This window comes from Lissotriton helveticus, chromosome 12 (assembly GCF_964261635.1).
Source record: "Lissotriton helveticus chromosome 12, aLisHel1.1, whole genome shotgun sequence".
Lineage (NCBI taxonomy): Eukaryota > Metazoa > Chordata > Amphibia > Caudata > Salamandridae > Lissotriton > Lissotriton helveticus.
The window spans coordinates 39,032,289-39,053,222 of NC_136073.1; the positions used below are offsets into that span (position 1 = coordinate 39,032,289).

At 45.0% G+C, this 20,934-nt stretch overlaps 1 protein-coding gene across 5 annotated transcripts in view; it reads left to right on the forward strand.

Moving 5' to 3' along the window:
* LOC144798526 (beta-1,3-galactosyltransferase 5-like) overlaps window positions 1-19,702 on the forward strand; it is a 255,786-nt gene extending 236,084 nt beyond the window's left edge. For all 5 annotated transcript variants that reach the window (XM_078669450.1, XM_078669449.1, XM_078669451.1 and 2 more), the window contains exon 3: window positions 17,925-19,702. In XM_078669450.1, coding sequence (XP_078525576.1) covers window positions 17,925-18,394 — 470 coding nt within the window. In that variant the 3' untranslated portion in view covers window positions 18,395-19,702. The remainder of the gene's footprint in view (window positions 1-17,924) is intronic.
* The last annotated feature ends 1,232 nt before the right edge of the window (window positions 19,703-20,934 follow it).

Consider the following 20,934-nt stretch of genomic DNA (forward strand, 5'->3'; position numbering starts at 1 on the left):
CAGGGAGGGTACCAGTTAACAGAGGGGTGCGGCAGGGATGTGTGATGGCCCCGACACTGTTCTCCCTCTTTATAAATGGGGTGGTGGACCATTTGAGGGAGGACCCTGCGGATGCTCCTGTCCTCGCCGGGGAGAAAACCCCCACACTCATCTTTGCGGACGATACCCTCTTGATGTCCAAGACCCCCCAGGGTCTCCAAAAACTGCTTGACCGTTTTTCCCTCTTCTGTAAAGATCGTGGGCTAACAGTAAATACCTCGAAAACAAAGTTAATGGTTTTATCCACACACAGAAAGGTTAGGAAGGCGGATCTTACATTGTATGGGTCCCCTCTAGAGGTTGTGAGTGAATTTGACTATCTTGGGGTAAAGTTGTCCAACAATATGAGCTGGGATTCCCATATAACAAAGATGGTATTAAATCTCAAAAGGGTCTCTGGAGCTATATTAAAGAACCAGCGTCTTACCATTAGCAGACCGGTGGCCCCTGCGTTGGCAGTCTACGAAGGGAAGGCTTTAGCTTCGGCAGTTTACGGCTCCGAACTATGGGGTGCCGAAAACACCAAGACCCTAGCTACTGCGGAGAACAAGTTCATTAGGGACTTAGTCTCACTCCCAGTTTCAACCCCTTTGACACCACTATTTTTTGATATGGGTAAAAAACCTATTACAGATAAAGTCCAACTAAGGCCGCTGTTATATTGGGTGCGCCTTAGAAGGACACAAGAACTAGCACAATACGCTTGAGTGTTGGACGAGTTAATCTCCCTAAATGTCACAAACAAAATAAAGTGGCTAAATAACCTCAAAACGTTGGTAATATCCATAGGTTTGGGAGAGTTCTGGGTCTCACAATGCCCCCCCGCCAAACAAGTTGTCAGAAAACTTTATTGGGATTGGGTTGAGGCTAAGGTCAACTCTAACTCAAACCAGGGAACCCTGACGTCCAACTTTTTGGATCATAAACCTTCAAGGAAGCTAGAACCTTTCCTGGATTTGATCCAATTACCTAGAGATAGAACTTTGTTTTTGAAATTACAACATAGTACCCTGCCCCTTAAAAAATTCATGGAAGAGTGGAAGATCAAGGGAGGGCATGACTTGAACTGCCCTGGCTGCCCATGTCCAGAGGAAACCCTCGGCCACTTTGTTTGCATATACAGCCTATAAGCATGTTAGAGCTAAATGGTTGAAACCAGTATGCAGGGAATTAGGAGTGAAGGATCACAGATCAGCCCTGCGTATTATTTCAACCAACACTGTTTCCATGTTTATTATTTGTGGGGTTGCCAAATATTTAGCGGGTGCCTGGCTAATTCGCTCAAGGTTGTTGGGCAATGTACAACTCTTTTTTTTTTTTTTAGAAATAATGTATTGTTTTTAACTTTGTTTTTACCCTTGTTGTTCTGGATGGAATTGTAGTACTATTGGATGGATTGTTTTATGTATTTTTCTTTTTTAAATGTTTGTACTTTTATGATATATATCTATCGAATAAAGTATTACAACAACAACACAACAGCATTGCAAATGCTTGTTGGCCCTGCTTCCCTTAACTGTGCCCTCCTACAGATTTGTGTGACACCCACAAATCTAGAGTGGGCTAAACTTTTTCAGTGTTTTGTCCAGTTTCTTACAGATCCATGAAATGGTGCCTAAGGTTTTAGCAAATCACATTTTTTGTCCACCCAGTTTTTCTTAACCCCTGCAAAAAAAACTGAGATTTATTTTTTTCATTGGGTTTAATTTCCAAACAGCTTGCAAATTTCATGCTGATTCATTCAACTGTGCAAAAATTATTGACGCAAGAAAATATTGTTGTTTCCCTTTCATTGGATCTGCATGAAACTTGATATACAAATGAAATTTAACATGTTAAATGGCTGCCAAATTTAATTTAGATCCATTAAATGTGTTAATAGCAAAGTCACATTTTTACCCTCCCCCAATTGATTGGCCCCGCCCTTGACTGGATCTTCACAACTTTAAAAATAGAAGTAAGCTAAAAATACTAAGCGTTTCCAAAACTCATTCAAAATTGTAAAATGGCTTCCAAGTTGCAGGTAATTTTTAAAAAAACGTCTTTTTTGACCACCAAGATGGCTCTACCTTTCAAATGCCCGTTCCACAACTTTTTCAAATGCCAATTTCTCAAAAACAGAATAGATTTACACCAAACCAATCCAATCAAATGCTCTCCTCCGAGCCCCGTTCTAGTTTCATGCCAAAGTTGTACATAGTCAGTGCAGAGGTTTTTGGTGAAGCTGAGAAAACACATTCCTATGGGAGCTAGAATGAGAACTGCAACTGTTTTTTTACGTTTTTTTTCCCACCCCATTACCTTTTTTCCTTTTACACAAAATTTGCCACTTTAAACCTTGTGCTGAATTGTTTAGCAATCAACAATTTTGAATGTAGTATATACCTGAAAGAGCCACAGTTAAAGTCAAGTTCTGGTTAAAACTCCTATGAATTGGAAGCGGACTTTAAAAAAAAATAAACTAAATTCACTGAAAGCAGTCGAAGTAACATTAGGTTTAGAACACACATTATTATGACTCTTTTACAAAAAATTCACTAAAGCACAGTTAAGATGAAGTTATTGTTACAAAATAAAACTTTTTAAAAATTGAAATTCACCAATTCACCAAATATACTGTGAATTTTTCACCAAATTCACCGTATTTTCGATGAGGTAATAAGTGATGTCATTCAACAGGTCTTCAGAGGTCATGAGTAATGCATGGACTGAACCCATCCCACTCTGTGATGGGTAAGGGACTGCTGCCTCCTCTAAATGGCTGATCAATAAGAAGGCCCTCCAATGAGAGGAGACGGGAGTCCCAATCTTCCAGGAACCACTGAGGCTTCCCTCCCGCCACCCGAGATAACTGCTTCAGCCTGGCAAGTTGTTTATTTTTTAATGTTGGGTTCATGCATTTGTGAATGTATGTATGAATGTATGTGTATTTGTGCATATGTGCAGTGAATGGGTGTGTGCCCACTTGTACATGGATGGGTATGTGTGAGTGTGCCTGTAAATGGGTGAGTGTGTATGTGGTCCACCTGCCCACCTTCAAATTATCTTTTGCCGGTGCTCCCACTACAGTCAACTACAGTATACCGCATGGGGCAATGGGTCAGCTCACTTCAGCCCTCTTCAGCCATTGAATAACTTCACTGTGAGCGAAATCATTCTGCCCTTTACAAAGAGCACATCCACACAAAAAGTGGTTCTCTCAAGTGCAGGGGACTTCTAGGACAATGTGTCTTTGTGAAGCCAAAAATGTTTTAGGCAATTTATTTCATTGACAAGGGTCAACCCCTTCACCAACAATGGAGTTATGAAAAAATCATGACAAAAAACACAACAAATACTGATAATAACAAAAGGCTGGATGCCAACACCTGACCTATTGACTTTGTGTCAATATTCTCTCTGAAAAACTCATCTGTCGAGTGTTGGTGTTTTTCTTTTCTGGCATCATAATATTTACAGCCTTAATGTTGGTGTTGATGCTTTTGAAATGTCCATAGCTCCTACAGAGCACTTGCACCCTGTGTCGAATGTCTTTTGATCTAAGTGAAATCCATGTCTTTGTATGTTCATGCATCATATTTCTGCTCTCGGGTTCTGTGGCAAATCTGACAATATTTAGTTTCCATTCCATGCCACCCACCTCCAAAGGCTTCAGCTGAGGTGACATTGTGTTTCACTAAATGGTCCTTTGTGGACCTTATTAACTTTGATCTGTGACACACTGGTCGGTCACCAGACAGAAGCAGAAGCCACCATGACCGAACTGAGGGAGCAGGATCCCTTTGAGTATCCATAACCTTATATCATGGACCATTTGGAGGCCGAGTACCTTCATTTTGAGGTAGAAAGTTTGGTCAGATGTACATATAGAAACAAGAGAAATGTAACTTGTCCAAGAAACCCCTGCTGTCCACCCCATTTAACTCAACAAGGAACTGCTTTAGTTGTGTTAGAGCAAATGTCATAGGGAGATTTCTAGTCTGTCTATTCCTTCATTTAAATTTTATAGGCGCGATCTTGTGAATTCTGAGGGGCAGTATGTAAATACCAAAAATGTATCTGTGTATTTGTTAATCTTCTGGGTATGTTTATCCCCCCAACATCTCGTAAGATAATGTTCGAGGCATGTGTGCTGTAGATACACATGCTTTGCATACTCCTGCCATCTAGTGTGGGGTTCGGATGTTTGCAAGTTCTTTTTCTTTGAAGTCTTTTCCAGCCACGAGGTAGGGTGACTCCTTCTTTCGGTGATAATGCGCATGGACATCGACTTGATTGTTAGATTGTTTTACCGCAAGAGGGTGAGAATGGCGTAAGTAAGTGCAGTATATAGATGTCCATGTGTATATAATGTGAATAATAAAAACTGCAACATCCATAGGTGTCCGGTGAAGAGGGAGGGCATATGTGAATCTACAGCTCTACATGCCAAGAACAGATGCTTACAGGGTAAGTAACATAATCAGAGGAACACCAAAAATTGTAGAGTATATTTTTGGGGTAGTTCACAGAATTTTAAAATCATGTCTACTTTTACATTAAAATCGCCTCAGCCTCATGTCCGTTACAGCTAGATGGGATGCAAGAATTTTTCATTTTAAAATTGGGTCAGAGTTCTAAAAGGTTTGGGAAGCACAGCCTTAGATAGTTGGGTAATTCAGATACCGCACGTTCTAGACAGTATGTTGAATGAGGCAGGTATAAGGAAAATACACATTTGATGTGATCTTTGCAAGTGAAACTTTTTATGGTTTCAAATTTAAATATCAAGCCTGGTCCTCACTGGACAAGAAACAAACATCCTGGGACCGGTTTCGAAGTTTCACCCTTCATCAGCCAAGTTAGCTTGAATCCAGTGGAACAGTGAGCAAGGGACCCATGTCTGGGCACACCCATCCCACTTAGCGTGGAACAGTGTGGCGTTGAGTGGAATTATGTAGCATAGAATGGAGTGCACTTATGTGGATTATTGTTATGTGGTATAGAGTGGATATATGTGGGTAAAATACAAAACCAGAGTGCAAGAAACAGAAACAAGGAGACCATGTGGGAGAGAAAGAGGAGCGATGGAGAAAGAGAAATGAGGAGGAGATAGAAAGAGAAACAAGAGGGAAAGAGTAATAGGGCAGAAAGGGCCGCTGTGCTGGGAGAAAGAGGAGAGGGAAAAAGAAAGGAGAACCTGAAAGCGAAACTAAGAGAGAAAAGCAGGAACCAGAATTCAAGAGAAATTGAAATGGCAGAGTGATGGCTTAGAGTTGAAAAGTACGAATAGAGATTTGAGGTCATAACCACCATTTTTAAGAACAAAGACCTTATGATCTCAGTGTAGTCTGCAAGGATAAAATAATAATACATTAAGGAAATAATACCTTCCTTTGTCAGGTGGAAAAGAATATAGTATATTTATTTTTAACAGAAAATATGACCTTTCAAAGGAGATTAAATTGTTGGATTTGTTATGTTAGAAAAAGCAGGGAAAGGAGTAAAGGAAAGTGAATCACAACAAGCACGTTTTATGGGGAAAAGATACTGTGTGTTTCTGTGCGAGCAAGTTTGTGACTGTGAGAAGACTTAAAAAGAAAGGAACACAGGAGACAAGAGGCGACATAAAAGACAAAAAGGGAGAGGAAAAAAGAGTCATGAGATTGTGGGTACCTGTGCAGTCTGTGGGAGGTAGACAGATTGTTTTAGGGATCTGAATTTGCGTTCCCCTTTGAACCAGTGTAATGAACAGTGGCTCAGTTTTGGAATGAAATCGAGCCTCCAAGCATGGCCGAAACTGTCCCAGGATTATATAACCCCTTCCATGCTCATGACAAGCTCAGCTCGTCATGCAGTACAGTGCTCCTGTGCTCATGACGAGCTGAGCTCGTCATGACCACACCCGTTTTTATTGCTGTCCAGCACAGCAGGAGAATCTCCCTAGCAGCGATGCAGATAAAGGCTGACACATACTGCTAAGGGGCTGTGCCAGCATATTGAGGCCACCCAGTGTACATTTAAAAACACAAAATTGTCTTCTCCTAGTCTTGCATCTGTAACTATCAACAACATAAAAGCGTTACATGTTTTAATGGTTGGAAAAGACAACAGTTACTGTGAAAACCAGGGCGCTGACTAACTAGCAGTAAAGCAGCAGGCTCTACGCACCGCCGAATTTTGTTTCTCGCTCTGTATTTACACACATTCTGTGTGTTTGTCTTTCTCACTTTCATTTGACGTTTTTTAGGTTTCGACCTGGCGAAAAGCTGCGCCGCGCAGCTTTTCGGCGCAGGTCGAAATCTTTTGAGTTACACTGTGTGCTTTAGTTCAGCCTCTCTCTTCCATTGGCTAGCTCCATAAATGGAGGCTAGCCATTGGAAGAGAGAACTGTCCGTCATTTCCCGAGGCGATTGGTGGGCGTTCCCGACGATTCTTTCCCTCTCCACCCTTTTCGCATCGTCATCACGGCCGTGGGCGGGGTTTATTTTTTTTGGCGTCCAGGTTTGTTTTGGCCATTCCGCGGCCGACCGTGTATCTTTGTGGTAATGTTGACAATATGCTGTGTGGCTTTAAAAACAGAATTCACACTGTACCCCCAACACTCCACCCCCCCTTTGCATTACGTACATGGGTTAGACTTATAAAATACATGATCGGCGCCGTGCCTTCCCGCCCCCCCCCCTCCCGCTGTCCGTTCCCGCCCCCCCCTGTCCGTGTGCCCGAAAAACATGTTTTAATGCACACTGATATATAGATTTTAATGCCCCTTTATTCACGTACACATTATTCGTGATATTGTATTTGTATCTTTGTGGTAATGTTGACCACATGCTGTGTGGCTTTAAAAACAGAATTCACACTGTACCTCCAACACTCCACCTCCCCCCCCCCCTTTGCATTACGTACATGGGTTAGACTTATAAAATACATGATCGGCGCCGTGCCTTCCCGCCCCCCCTCCCGCTGTCCGTTCCCGCCACCCCCCGCTGTCCGTGTGCCCGAAAAACATGTTTTAATGCACGCTAATATATAGAGATTTTAATGCCCCTTTATTCACGTACACATTATTCGTGATATTGTATTTGTATCTTTGTGGTAATGTTGACAATATGCTGTGTGGCTTTAAAAACAGAATTCACACTGTACCTCCAACACTCCGTCCCCCCCCCCCTTGCATAACGTACATGGGTTAGACTTCTAAAATACATGATCGGCTCCGAGCACGCATGCGCATCATCTACCCATTTTATATTTTATACACTGTGTGCCATATTCTCCTAAAAGGTAATGTGGCTTTGTAACGCATAAAACAATATACTAGTAAACCTATGTACCTGTACTTGGTGCATAATGAGTTTTACTTTTGCATAATGCAGCAAAGCAGCGTGCACAGTATTTTCTTGCGGCGACACCCTGAGGTTTCAGGTAGCTGTTAGAGCATGTCGGGTGGATCTGTGTCTTCCTGTCAGGCAGCAGCAGGCCCAGGGGGGGCTTTCGGTTCTTGCCTGGGAGGGACGCAGCCTGGAGGCCAGGCTCTCCCGAGGTCACGGTGTGGTGTACAGTGGTTGTCGTGAAACACATGAAATTGCCATATAGGGACCAGTGCCCACTAAACAGGGTGCGGCTGGCCTCACTGCAGGTGTAAAGTGAGCACGACCCCGAGTGCTGTGGAGTGGAGTGTGAAGTCAAAGTTCAGGTCTGAAGGGCGGAGTCAAAGCTTTAACAGCAGCAATATTTAAAGTGCCGCCATAACTACTGGAGTGAAGTGCTGTGTCTTTGGGGTTGGAGGGTTGTGCGGCGATGTCCATTCAGTGCCGCCTGTAACCACCAGTGTGAAGCTCTGTGGAGGTCCCGGGTATATCCCTTCAAAGTGCCACCCGTAACTACCGCTGTAAAGTGCATTGGGCGGGGATAGTCATTGAAAGTGCAATGTAAAATGTAACGTGGAGAGGGTCTGGATGTTGAGTGTGACCTGAAGCTTGTATTCCCTGCATAGCAGACAAGTGGTGTCCAAAGTCTCGCTGCAAGAACTGTTTTTTGTTGCAGGTTTATAAAGCATGAACTCGACCTGAAGGTATTGGAGCGCTTTACATGAGCACCAGCTACATTACACAGTCAAGGACACATTCATTTTTTGTAGCTACAGGGAGAGTGAGTGTTTTGCCCAGAATCACAGGACGCTGAGACTCCAACACGGTTCTTCAGATTCAAAGTCAACAGTTTTGGCCGTTAGGCTACCCCCCAGGCCCCTAAAAAAATGAAGAGGGGAAATAAATAAGTGAAAGTGGAGCTGATAAAAAAGTTGGGGCGGTTAATCCTTAAATACATTCGGCAACCTATTAATAAATAGCAAAGTGCATATGGGTGTGATCTCGAAATGCCACGGGAACGTTTAGAGACTTTAGTTGAAAAAATGTCCTTTAAAGTGCAGTGGAAGGAAAGGGATTCCCTGCACTTCGGCTTCACACTATAAGCGTACCGCGTAATGTGTGCTAACGTGTTCATCCGAAGTGCAGCGGTGTTGTCTAGTATAGTATTTACGGTTGGAATGAGTTAAAGTGCAGGCAACATCTGTACACACAAAATGACCCGGGTATATGGATTTAAAGTCCAGTGATTGTGCACGAGCTTAAATTGAATTAGTGTGTGAATTTAAAGTGAAAATCAAATGAGTAATGTGCTTTGAACGTGCTGCAGGGTGTACGTTTAAATACGTTACTGAATAACGCGCAGCTGACATAGGTGCCCTTACGTGCAGAAGGGTGTATTCGAGTAAAGTGCTGTGAGAAGGGAGCCAGGTCCTCACCCAGAGGGACAGTGCGTCCATTTAAAGTGCAACAAATAATGTTTGAGGGTGCAGTATGTAAAGTGCAGCACGGTTGCATGATTTTCGAACGCAGCAGGCACCTCTTGTGCTCCGGTGATGTAGTAAAGTGCAATTGAGGAGTGCCGTAGGGGGTGTACAGTGCAGCGAGGGAGTACAAGAGTGTACTCCGCATTTAGAGTACGCTGAGCGCGTGCATTAATCGTGCAGCTAGCAGGGTTTCGTTTGCAGTGCAAGGGTCGTTGCTGACACGTCTCTGTAGGGCACATCAATTGGTGTCGCTGCAGGTCGTCGGAAGAGGATACATTGCGACGATTTTGGACTACCATATTTGAGGAAGCCTCATCTATTGTTTGTTTTTCAAGTGTGGTGTGAACCAAGATCTTCTCGTTCTAGTAATATCATATATTTCGCTCTTACTTATAGGGCGTTCAGGCAGCCCTCTTCACCCATTGGTCTGCTGTTGTGCCATTCACACTTCTCTTCTGCTCGCTGCTTTGAACCCCCTGGCCCAGCCCACTGCAGCCATTGGCTTACTGCATCCTGAGCGAGGGCAAAAACAAACCCTGTCAAAATGAACACATCCACACACAAAGTAGCACCCCCTCAGGGGCCACTTTGACACTGTGTTTGTTTAGAGAAAAAATGTGTGTTTATATTTTAAAAAAATATTAGTGAAGGCCTGGCAACTTCCACGGTGGCGTTTTATGCAATCGATGTTAATACAGAACAACTATTAACCAAACCCAAAGCCTGGAACCCAACGCTAGATGGATTGGCTTTGCTAATGTTTGCTTTCCTATGTTGCCCATTTTTTGCGAAGCTCCAGTTACACAGAAGTCCGAGAGAGATACTCTGTACAGTTTCTAACCTTTTCTAAACCTCCAGGCTTGTCCTCAGTCTCCCTCTGTGTGCAGTGAGTCCCCCCCATGCTTGTCCTCAGTCTCCCTCTGTGCGCAGTGAGTCCCTCCAGGCCTGTCCTCAGTCTCCCTCTGTGTGCAGTGAGTCCCTTCAGGCCTGTCCCCAGTCTCCCTCCCTGTGCAGGGAGTCCCTCCAGGCCTGAAATGAGACTCCGCCTTTGTGCAGCTAGCTCATGCAAGTGGGTTCTAGCCTGCACCAAAATAACAGATACAACTTTGTTTTGTTTTTTCTTGCCTTCTGCCTTTTGATTGTGCCTGTGCCCGCCCCCCTCCCGCTTTCCGTGTGCCCGTTCCTGCCCCCCCTCCCGCTGTCCGTGTCTCCGGCCCCACTTGTAAATGCTTGTTTTATTTTTGCTGTATATTTCCTTGGGAAAGCACATGTCTGTAGTTGCATTTGGGGAATGAATCTCTGAAACTGAGATCTGTTTTGAATTTGGGAAGTGCTTCTCTTAGAGACAGCAGCATAGTGTAGTGTGGGTTATGAGAGCTGTGTGGGCTGTGAGAGCTGTGTGGGCTGTGAGAGCTGTGAGAGCTGTGTGGGCTGTGAGAGCTGTGTGGGCTGTGAGCTGTGTGGGATGTGAGAGCTGTGTGGGCTGTGAGAGCTGTGTGGGCTGTGAGTTGTGAGGGCTGTGTGGGCTGTGAGGGCTGTGTGGGCTGTGAGGGCTGTGTGGGCTGTGAGAGCTGTGTGGGCTGTGAGAGCTGTGTGGGCTGTGAGAGCTGTGTGGGCTGTGAGAGCTGTGTGGGCTGTGAGAGCTGTGTGGGCTGAGAGAGCTGTTGGCAATGTAAATAACATTGCCATTTATTTATAAGTAAAAAAAAAAAAGAAATGTCATGAGCAATGCCAATAGCTCTAACTTTTCCAAAGGCGAAACCATTGCATTGTAAATGCTTGTTTAATTTTAGTACTGAATTTAGACACAAAGTAAACAGACATAAAATACAGTCAATGTGTAGTATAGCGAGAAAGAAGGCAACGGCCCTACCAAAATAGCATGCAGTGCCAGCTGGAATAGAGGAATGCTACTGCGTGCTTCTGTGCGTGCAAGTGGGTGACTGTGAGAATGAAGAGAAACACAAACACAGGAGACAAGAGGCGACAAAGCAAGCAAGAAAATAAAGAACTGGAGAGAATGTGGGAGTCTGGTGAGAGTGTGGGTGAGAGTGTAGTCTGGGGTAGGTAGAGGCGGAATGTGTTATTTTTTTAATTTATTTATATTTAAATTTATAATGCGCAACAGCTACCCACAGTGGGTGTCCCGGCGCAAGGGATAGACTGAAGAAGAAAACAAAGCGATACAAAAGGGGATGATGGACGGAGCGTTTGAACAAATCAAACACTCACCCCCAGTCAACTGATCTGGGTTTAATCCATCACCATTCTTTAGTTCACTCAGCCACCCCAGTTCAGACATGGCTAAATGCAAATCAGTCTGACCCTGTGCCTTATGGGAACAGTCCAGCTCGAACTGCCAAGCCATGTCTTCCCTGGACCGGAAACAAGCATCCTGGGACCGGTTTCGGATTCATAATCCTCATCAGCCAGGCTATCTTGAATCCAGTGGCCAAGTGAACAAGGGACTCACGTCTGAGTATACCCTGCCACACTTAGGGCGAACAAAGCGATACAAAAGGGGATGATGGACGGAGCGTTTGAACAAATCAAACACTCACCCCCAGTCAACTGATCTGGGTTTAATCCATCACCATTCTTTAGTTCACTCAGCCACCCCAGTTCAGACATGGCTATATGCAAATCAGTCTGACCCTGGGCTTGGCAGTTCGGGCTGTACTGTTCCCATGAGGCACAGGGTCAGACTGATTTGCATATAGCCATGTCTGAAATGGGGTGGCTGAGTGGGCTAAAGAATGGTGATGGATTAAACTCAGATCAGTTGACTGGGGGCGAGTGTTTGATTTGCTCAAACGCTCCGTCCATCATCCCCTTTTGTATCGCTTTGTTCGCCCTAAGTGTGGCTGGGTATGCTCAGACGTGAGTCCCTAGATCACTTGGCCACTGGATTCAAGATAGCCTGGCTGATGAGGATTATGAATCCGAAACCGGTCCCAGGATGCTTGTTTCCGGTCCATGGAAGACATGGCTTGGCAGTTCGGGCTGTACTGTTCTCATGAGGCACAGGGTCAGACTGATTTGCATATAGCCATGTCTGAAATGGGGTGGCTGAGTGGGCTAAAGAATGGTGATGGATTAAACTCAGATCAGTTGACTGGGGGTGAGTGTTTGATTTGCTCAAACGCTCCGTCCATCATCCCCTTTTGTATCGCTTTGTTCGCCCTAAGTGTGGCAGGGTATGCTCAGACGTGAGTCCCTAGATCACTTGGCCACTGGATTCAAGATAGCCTGGCTGATGAGGATTATGAATCCGAAACCGGTCCCAGGATGCTTGTTTCTGGTCCATGGAAGACATGGCTTGGCAGTTCGGGCTGTACTGTTCCCATGAGGCACAGGGTCAGACTGATTTGCATATAGCCATGTCTGAAATGGGGTGGCTGAGTGGGCTAAAGAATGGTGATGGATTAAACTCAGATCAGTTGACTGGGGGTGAGTGTTTGATTTGCTCAAACGCTCCGTCCATCATCCCCTTTTGTATCGCTTTGAAGAAGAAAACAAACCTCTCAACAGCACCATGAATTAGCCAAAGCGGCATGAAGATCATTGGAAAAGTATAGTTTTCAGTTTTTTCCTAAAACAGAAAAGGTTGGTTTCTGATTTCAGAGTGATGGGTAACGCGTTCCAATATTTGGGGCCTAGATGGGAGAAGGCCCGACCCCCCATCCTAACAAGCTTGAATCTTGGGACAACGAAGTCGCAGTTGGCAGAAGATCTTAATGTGCGACTAGGCTTGTAGGGTAGGACCAAACTCTGCAAATATTTTGGGGCCGAACCCTGCTTGATTTTAAAAAGATAACATAGGGCTTTGAATTTTATACGGCTAGAAACCCTGAGCCAGTGTAGATCACAAAGAGCCTGTGAGGCCGATGATCTCCTCGGGATGTTACAGAGAAGTCGGGCCGACGAATTTTGAACAACCTGAAGTTTGTTGATGGTAGCAGCGTCGGCACCGAGATAGAGGACATTACCATAGTCCAGGCGAGATGTTACTAACGCCTGGACAACGGTTCTCCTGGTGGCATGAGGCAGCATCCATAAAATTTTCTGGAGCCATCGCAAGGTGGCAAAGCAGATGGCGACCACCTTAGTGGCCTGCTGTCTCATAGAGAGTTTGTCGTCTATAAGAAATCCGATGTTGCGGACCACAGAGGTTGGCTGGGGAAGGGGTCCCATGTCGCTGGGCCAATGTTGGGGGCCCCACAGGTCTTTATGCTTCCCTAAAATGAGGATCTCGGTTTTGTCACCGTTTAGTTTGAGGAGAAGCCTCTGCATCCACTCAGCCATACGTGACAATCCGATTTTCAGGATCGATACACTGTTGCACTCGCTGCTGGAAAGGGAGAAAACAATTTGGGTATCATCGGCGTATGAAAAAATGGTCAGCCCAGCGTCCTCCGCGATGGTAGCAAGGGGTCTCACATAGATGTTAAACAACAAGGGGCTGAGTATGGACCCCTGCGGAACACCATACACCGATGGACATGTGGCAGATGTGGCTTTAGTGGAAAAGACTTGGAAAGTGCGCTCACTTAAAAAGGAGGCAATCCAGGCCAATGCCGGACCGTCCACTCCCAGGGACCGGAGAGAGTTCAAAAGGATGGACTGGGACACGGTATCGAACGCCGCACTCAGATCCAAAAGGATGAGTGCAGATGTTTCCCCGCGGTCGATACCGTGTCGTAAGCACTCCGTCACCCCGAGTAGAGCAGTCTCGGTGGAATAGTGTGCACGAAAGCCAGACTGGGAAGGGTGTAGAAATCCCGAACTCTCCACAAGATGGTTTAGCTGAGTGTTAACATGCCTTTCCAGCACTTTTGAGAGAACAGGCAACAAGGATATGGGGCTGAAATTTGCAAGATTGGACACATCGGCTCCTACTTTTTTTAGGAGAGGAACAACCATTGCGTGCTTCCAATCCTGTAGCACATGAGACTCTATTAATGATGTATTTAGGAGTCTCATGAGAACCCGCCGAGGTTCAAGATCAAGTAATTTAAGAATTTTCACAGGTACAGGATCACGAGGGGAGCCAGATCTTATTATTTGGGTTTTGTAAAGAGTCGCATATGCGCTCAACCTTGGCAATGAAAAATTTCGCAATAGAGTTACACCGGGCTTCCTCTAAACCTGGGGGTATAGGGATGGTGTCCGCTCCTGTCAATTTTTTGACAACAGAAAAAAAGAGTACGTGGGCAATTCTGAGCTTGCGTCACTGTACTTACAGTGTAGGCAGCTCTCGCACTTTTACATTGTGAGTGGTATTCCTTTAGAGCCTCTTTGTAAACAGTCTTCCGTGAGACCGAATAAGAGTGCCTCCATTTCCTTTCTAGGGCCTTACATTTGATTCGTAAGGCCTTCAGGTCGGCAGAAAACCAAGGTGCCGGGGGACGGTGGGACCTGAAATGTTTCGGGGTTAGCGGAAGGAGGGTGGTTACGGCATTGGTAAGCCAGTGGGAAACAGCGGTATTCAATTCCATAACTGGAGCCTCACTGTCCTCAGGGCGGGTGTTCGAAAGGTACTGGTTCAACTTAGTTATATCAGGTTTACCCCACCGGTGTGTGAATTCACCCTTATCGCGGCCACTCTTTACCAGGTTCTCAGTGTAGAGTAAAGAGAAGTGAACTGCGAAGTGGTCGGACCACTCCAGTGGGCGAGCGCTCTGAGAACAGTCAAAAGGAAGATTGGAAAAAATAGGATCCAGTTGATGTCCAGCAGAATGAGTGGATCCAGAGTTAAGCAGCGAAAGGTTAAGAACCTCCAGATCAGATAAAAAACGCTTGCTGGTGGTACATAGTGGATCTTCTAAATGCAAATTAAGATCACCGAGAATGGTGAAATTTGCTGCCCTAAGAAGTAGGGGAGCTAAGGTGAAGATATCCAAGTGAAGATATCCAAGTGAGGGCGTTACCGGGGGGGGCGATAGACCAAAAGGCCCGATAAAGTAAATTGGGGGTTAATTGCTAGTTTAAAAAGGGCGGTTTCACTTCCGGACAGGGGAAAGGCTTCAAGCTTACAGGAATAAATAGACTTGAAAATTATGGCAATACCCCCTCCTTTTCCAGAGTCTCTGTCCAATCTCACCATAACATAGTTGTTAGGGACAGCAATGGCGATATCAGGACCGGAGCTTTCCTGAAGCCAAGTTTTGGTAAGAAACAAAGCGTCGGGCTGCTCTTCAACAAGAAAGTCGTAGATGTTATGTTTGTGTTTCGGGAGAGACCTGCAATTAATACTCCAGAACTGGAGTATAGGGCAGTTAAGATGTGTTTTGATGGTCCTCCGTTTCCCACGCGTGCGAATCCGGCGCATTGTCTTGCAGGTGGACATTCTACCAGTACGGAAGTTACAGCCGGCACATTTAAAATTATGAGTCGGGAGGGAGCAGGAAGTACAATTAGCATATGTAGAAGGGCGTAAGGATTCTAAGACCTCACCAGTATAAAAGTGGCTACCACAGACACTAGATATATGAGACATGACCCCTGGGCCCGTTCTGGCGTGGACGGGCGCAGACGGGCTGAACTCTGGCGTAACTCCGGCAGAAGTTCGGCGGTCCCGCTGCGCGAACCGCTGCGCATTTGCGTGACCTCCTTATGTAGAGGTCTAGCGTCATTATGACGTCTAGACCGTCAAGCAAAGTGGCCCCGTCAGGCGTCCTACTCACCCAAGATGGCCGCCGATATTAACAACCAGGACAAGGGCCCGCAAAGCGCGGTGCTAAACAAGTATTGTGCAAGTAAGTGGGCGTCGATTTAAAAACAGGGGTAAGTAACACAATTTAAATGAAATAAGAAACAGGATTTTTAAAAAGCGCGAATGCGCGTAAAGACGGCGTCTAAGCAACAATTGTAAGCCCAGCGCGCTAGAGCGATCTTCAATGGTGTTGTTCAGTTAAGTGGTCAGTTAAGGGATAGGGATCTGAATTCCTTTTCCCCTCTGAGTTCAATGAACAGTGGCTCAGTTTTGGAATGAAAACGAGCTTCCAAGCATGGCCGGTACAGTCCCAGGATTTCACAAAGGCTGACACATACTGCTAAGGGACTGTGCCAGCATTTAGAGGCCACCCATTGTACATTTATAAACACACAATTGTCTTCTCCCAGTTTTGCATCTGTAACTATTAACGATAGCTGGGAAATAAACAAAACAAGGTGCTCTGATAGCATCAGAGCTTTAGAGGGCAAACATGCGGGCGTTCCCTTTAAGGGGATTAGGGTAATTACGGTGAACATCCCAGCCATCTCTCCATCCAGAAATGGAGCAGCAGAAATGTGGACAACAGTTTGGAGGGTAAGGAGTGGTGGCACCCGAAGTGAGAGGGGCAAAGTCTTTGTGCTACCTCAGTGAGTGGGTGTAGCAGCCTCCCGCCGAAGTGGTTAGAGGCAGGGCTGCTGCCGCTCGCTCGGTCTCCGCCTGCAGGCTTGCGAGACCGCAGACTCTTTGGAGCACTCACATGTGCATCGGAGTGGCCATGGTGGAGCGGAAGGAGGTCGAGCAGAGCAGCGAATGCTGCGGGAGGAGGAGGGAGGGAAGCGTTGACACCTGATGGTGCATGGCTCAGTTTGAATTGTACAGAGCAGGGAATGCTGCGGGAGGAGGAGGACAGGGGCGTAACACAGGCCCCCGCAGCCCACGCGGTGCGGGGGGCCCCTAGCTCCAAGGGGCCCCCTCGGCACTGAACTCTGGCCGGGAGAGCTCCTGATTGAGCCCGAAGTGGGCCCCCCTAAGTACGTGCAGGGAGGCCCCCTCACTTTTCGTTACGCCAGTGGAGGAGGGAGGAAACATTGCCAGCTGATAGTGAATGGCTCAGCCTGAACATCACAAACGTGACTTCTGTCGTTCCCTGCCACCTAAGCACACGTCAGCGCAATGCTAGGGTGCGTAGGCAGGTGAAAGAGGATGGTGCAGATGGGGGTAGATGTAGATAAAGAAAAATAAACATGGCCTCCGAGGAAACCACGTCTGACATTTGATCGTGGTCTTCATCCGAACAATAAATGTGACGAGATAACAATTATGGCACTGTTTACACAAAAGCTCAGAGGAGTGCGAACACAGAGTGCTCCTTGTGGGAACTGCTCTTACAAAAGTTTTTTTTTAAAGTTCCTTTATTAGTTGCAAGTGAAATACATATAACTGGGGCAATCCTCATGGGAGGTAACAAAAGACTAAAAGGGGGGACTATTAAGCATATTCACCAAACAAAAACAGGCATTTACGAAGGACAGTAAAAGCCAATCAAAGAGATTGGCGGCGCTTCAAGCCCATATCTAGATACAGCATGTCTCGAAGTGACCGCGCATGTGCCTCCTAGGGGAGACCTAAAAAGCACGATCTCCAAAGGATTGACAGAATACATTTTAATTGAGCATTTTTATCTGTGTTCTGAATTGGTGGAATTTAGAATCTGAGGACCATCCTATGACCCCTTTCCAAAATGCGCTTGGCTCGAATTCTGCCTATTGGATAGAAAATATTCGTGGACTTTTGGGTAGTTGAATAATGTACAGCACCTGCCATTTATACATTCTCTACTCCAGGGCTCTTTGAAAGGATGTCTTACGACTGTGTGAATAGGAGATTCAAACATTGTCAGAAGCAACGAGGCTATAGTTTGAAATTAAATATAATAAGGTTTAACCTAATCTGGTGCTTTGTAAAAAACGGTACAATAAGGTAGTATTTAAACATAAAGTATTGTTAGGTTTGGCTGCATACGTGTTTCATCATGTTATGAAGTATATTGTTGATATTCAGTATTAAAACATGTATTAATTGATTTTGTTAAACTGACTGATTCATCAAGAGTTGTTTGTGACTTCCTCCAAATAGAATTTTAATTAATATTTTCATTGAATTGTTCAAAATTTTATCCGTATTGTTGCCTTGTTGTGAAAGCTAGGATATAGGGGTGAGAAAGGAATGTTATACTATGCACACACATCCCATTTGGGGTCCCTAGTCCCTTCCATCATATTCATGTACTGCTGTTCAGTCACCATTTGCCTTTTTTGCTATTGTCTACAGGTGATGATGATATGTTGGTGAACCCGGACGCCTTGATTAAGTACGTGAAGACCATCGACAATGCCTCCTGCTGCCTTCATGGAGCTGTGCAGCACCACTCTGTTGTGGTGCGCAGTGGAAAGTATGGAGTCACGCATTCCTTGTTCCCTTTACCTAAGTATCCACATTTTGTGTCTGGTGGAGGCTTCCTGGTGCCAGGGGCTGTCGTGACAACTCTCTTTCACACCTCTCTCAAGCTGCCAGTATTCCCACTGGATGACGTCTATTTGGGGATGCTCGCACTGGCAGCCAACATCAAACTGCGGGACAGCCGTCTCTTTTTCGTTTTTGGTTTGAAATATGAGACCTGTCCTTACAAGGCGGCGCTCGCAGTCCATGGAATTACAGCGGACCATCTTTTAAAAATCTGGAAGGAAATGCAAGAGACAGAGTGCGAACCTGTTTTCAAATGGAACAAATTAATGACCTGAAACTTTGTAATACCTTTTGACAGACGACTGTCCAAGCAGGTGGGGGCAGTAGATTCTGACTGGTCAGCAGGATGGACAGTGAGACTGGTATGCTTGCCACTAAGTTGACGTGCAGGCCCTCAGACGTTCTTTGTGAAGAGTCTAACTCCCCCGCCTGCTGCCTGAAGAAGAAGCTGTGCTTGTTTGGTGAAACTTGTGCTTCCATTTGAGGAGGCGGTGTCGGAACATACTCAGGGATCATGCTCAAGGTACCTTGCTGGGAGCAAAATCCAGGGTGGAAAATGTATCCCTGGCACTGGCAGCAGTAGCACCGGCTAGCTGTGAAAAGGAAGTGGCAAGAAGGGTTTTGGACCAGAAAGCCGTAAGGCAAGCGGGAGAGCCTGTGAAGACTTTGATCCTCTCCTGAACCACCTGACAAGACTGTTGGGACTGTTGGAAAGATGTACTATTTAAATATATTTATTTATGTTCAATAGAAAGACTTTTAATTGCAAAATTATGGTAGACAACAGTTCCAATAGATTGGAAAATCACACAAAATCTCTAAGTTTTTCAGGGGAGAAAATAAATATCGCTAGCGAGCACATTACATGCTTTTGCTAAACCTACGTTGGTAAGGAATCAATGCTGGTAAAACGTCATTCTTCAATCAATCATCAAATTGAGTGGTTTAGTAATTATTGAGAGAGTTTCAGTTGTGACCAGATTCCAGTCTACTCCCCAACCTTGCGGGACTTTGTGTTTTTGGTTTTTTGAGTGGTTTTTTTTCATCCTAAGTTTTTTGTTACTTTCTTACCTCAAGGCGGCCTGCGGGTCAGCTTGAAGTTGCACATTAGAAATTGTTAAGCACTTTGTCTGCCATGGTTAAAAAGCTGTTGCCTGAATTCCATTCCATGTCAAAACCACATTCTGATATCATTACTGAAAATGATCACGACCTCTGACCTACAGAGACTTCTCAAAAAAAATCACATGACCTAAAATGGGTTCCAGATCAGAAGAAATTAATGTTTGTCTTATGACCCAAGATGTCCTCATGTTCTCTGTCGATTTGTACCCATTTGAGAAAAATGTCTTAAGATGTTTTAGACTCTAATATCAGCACTGAAAAGGCAACACTTTATTTTATTTATTCCTTGAGTTCTTTGTCAGATGCACAAAATGCAAAATACTTTTTCATGTTTAACAAAAGTATATTCACTGCACATTTATAAAAATGCAAGGATGATGATTTTTTTGTGTCCTCTTGATGTGTTGTCTTTCTATGAAGACCTTTAATCAAAACCTAATAAATTCATTATGCATCCATATCCTAGACTGCAAGAGCTGAGGTGTCTGCATGTTCTTCCCAACCCTGAGTCTAAATGGGGACCTCTCCTTAGGCAAAGCAGAGATCTATTTTTCGCAGGCATTGGCATGGGAACTGACTTGTCAGCTCCTGGTTTGGTTTCCCCTATCTTTTTGTCTGATATCCTGTTTTGGTCATGTGCTGAATTTTGTTTCTGCTGGCTTTAGGACTCTGGGCACTTTACCACTGCTGATCAGGGCCAGTGCAATCATGATGGTACTTGGTTTCTCCATGACTGACATATTTGATTTGCCAGAATGTCCCTAGTACAGCGCACTATTCATTTAAACAGTGAGTCTTGTCCCCAAAGCGCTTTAGTGTTGGCTGTGTGGATGAAAGATTGTAGGCCAATCCTGTCGGTGATCTAATAAGAATAAGGGGCCCTGTTACATTTGTGGGCTTGCTGGCTTTGAGGTTGGTTGAGTTGCCTGCATCACGCTTCTTTGATTGAGTTTACCCTTTGTATCCTCTTCTTAAAATAGCCTCTGCTGTTTTCATTCAGTTTGGCGGTGACAAACCGCAGCATGCACACCAGAGCACCTTTCTGACGGTAAAGGACACCGCAACTTAGAGGTATTTCCCATGACAAATTATATTGCTTGCAACCCACTCACTGCTGTAGATGAAAACTATTTCAGACCAAAAGAAAATGTCCGGTATCCCAGCATAGTGGCACTGTCAAAAACTCCATCTACTTTGTTGCTTAACGACAACACAGTCTTATTCATTTGAAAGCAGAGAAAATCAGTGCACATTAAGTGCGAATAAATACCACAATAGTACAAAAGTAAACCACAATTGTTCGTTTGGGTAAGGCATTAAACAGCGAATCAGGTGATACCTGCAAATTGTAGTGTGCCACTGAGGTTGCCAGGTCTATTCATATACGCTTAATCCACTACTCTATTGTTGGGTTTTCTTTGAATAAATCATTGCTTTGTAGGAGTTGTGCACTTTTTGATGTGGTCCACTGACTGAAAAACTTGATAACAGTCGTTAAAGGGAAAACTCAGGAATGAGTACATGTTCTCCAGTGTGCAAGGAGTGTTCTGGCAACAATCCATACGATATGTGAGTCCTAGAGAGATGCTGGAACAAGTGCAGTTATACATAGGCATGATTTCAGCAAAGAGGCCAAGCAAGGAATGGGCATGTAAAATGCTTTGTAATGTTTCCTACAGGGGATCATTCC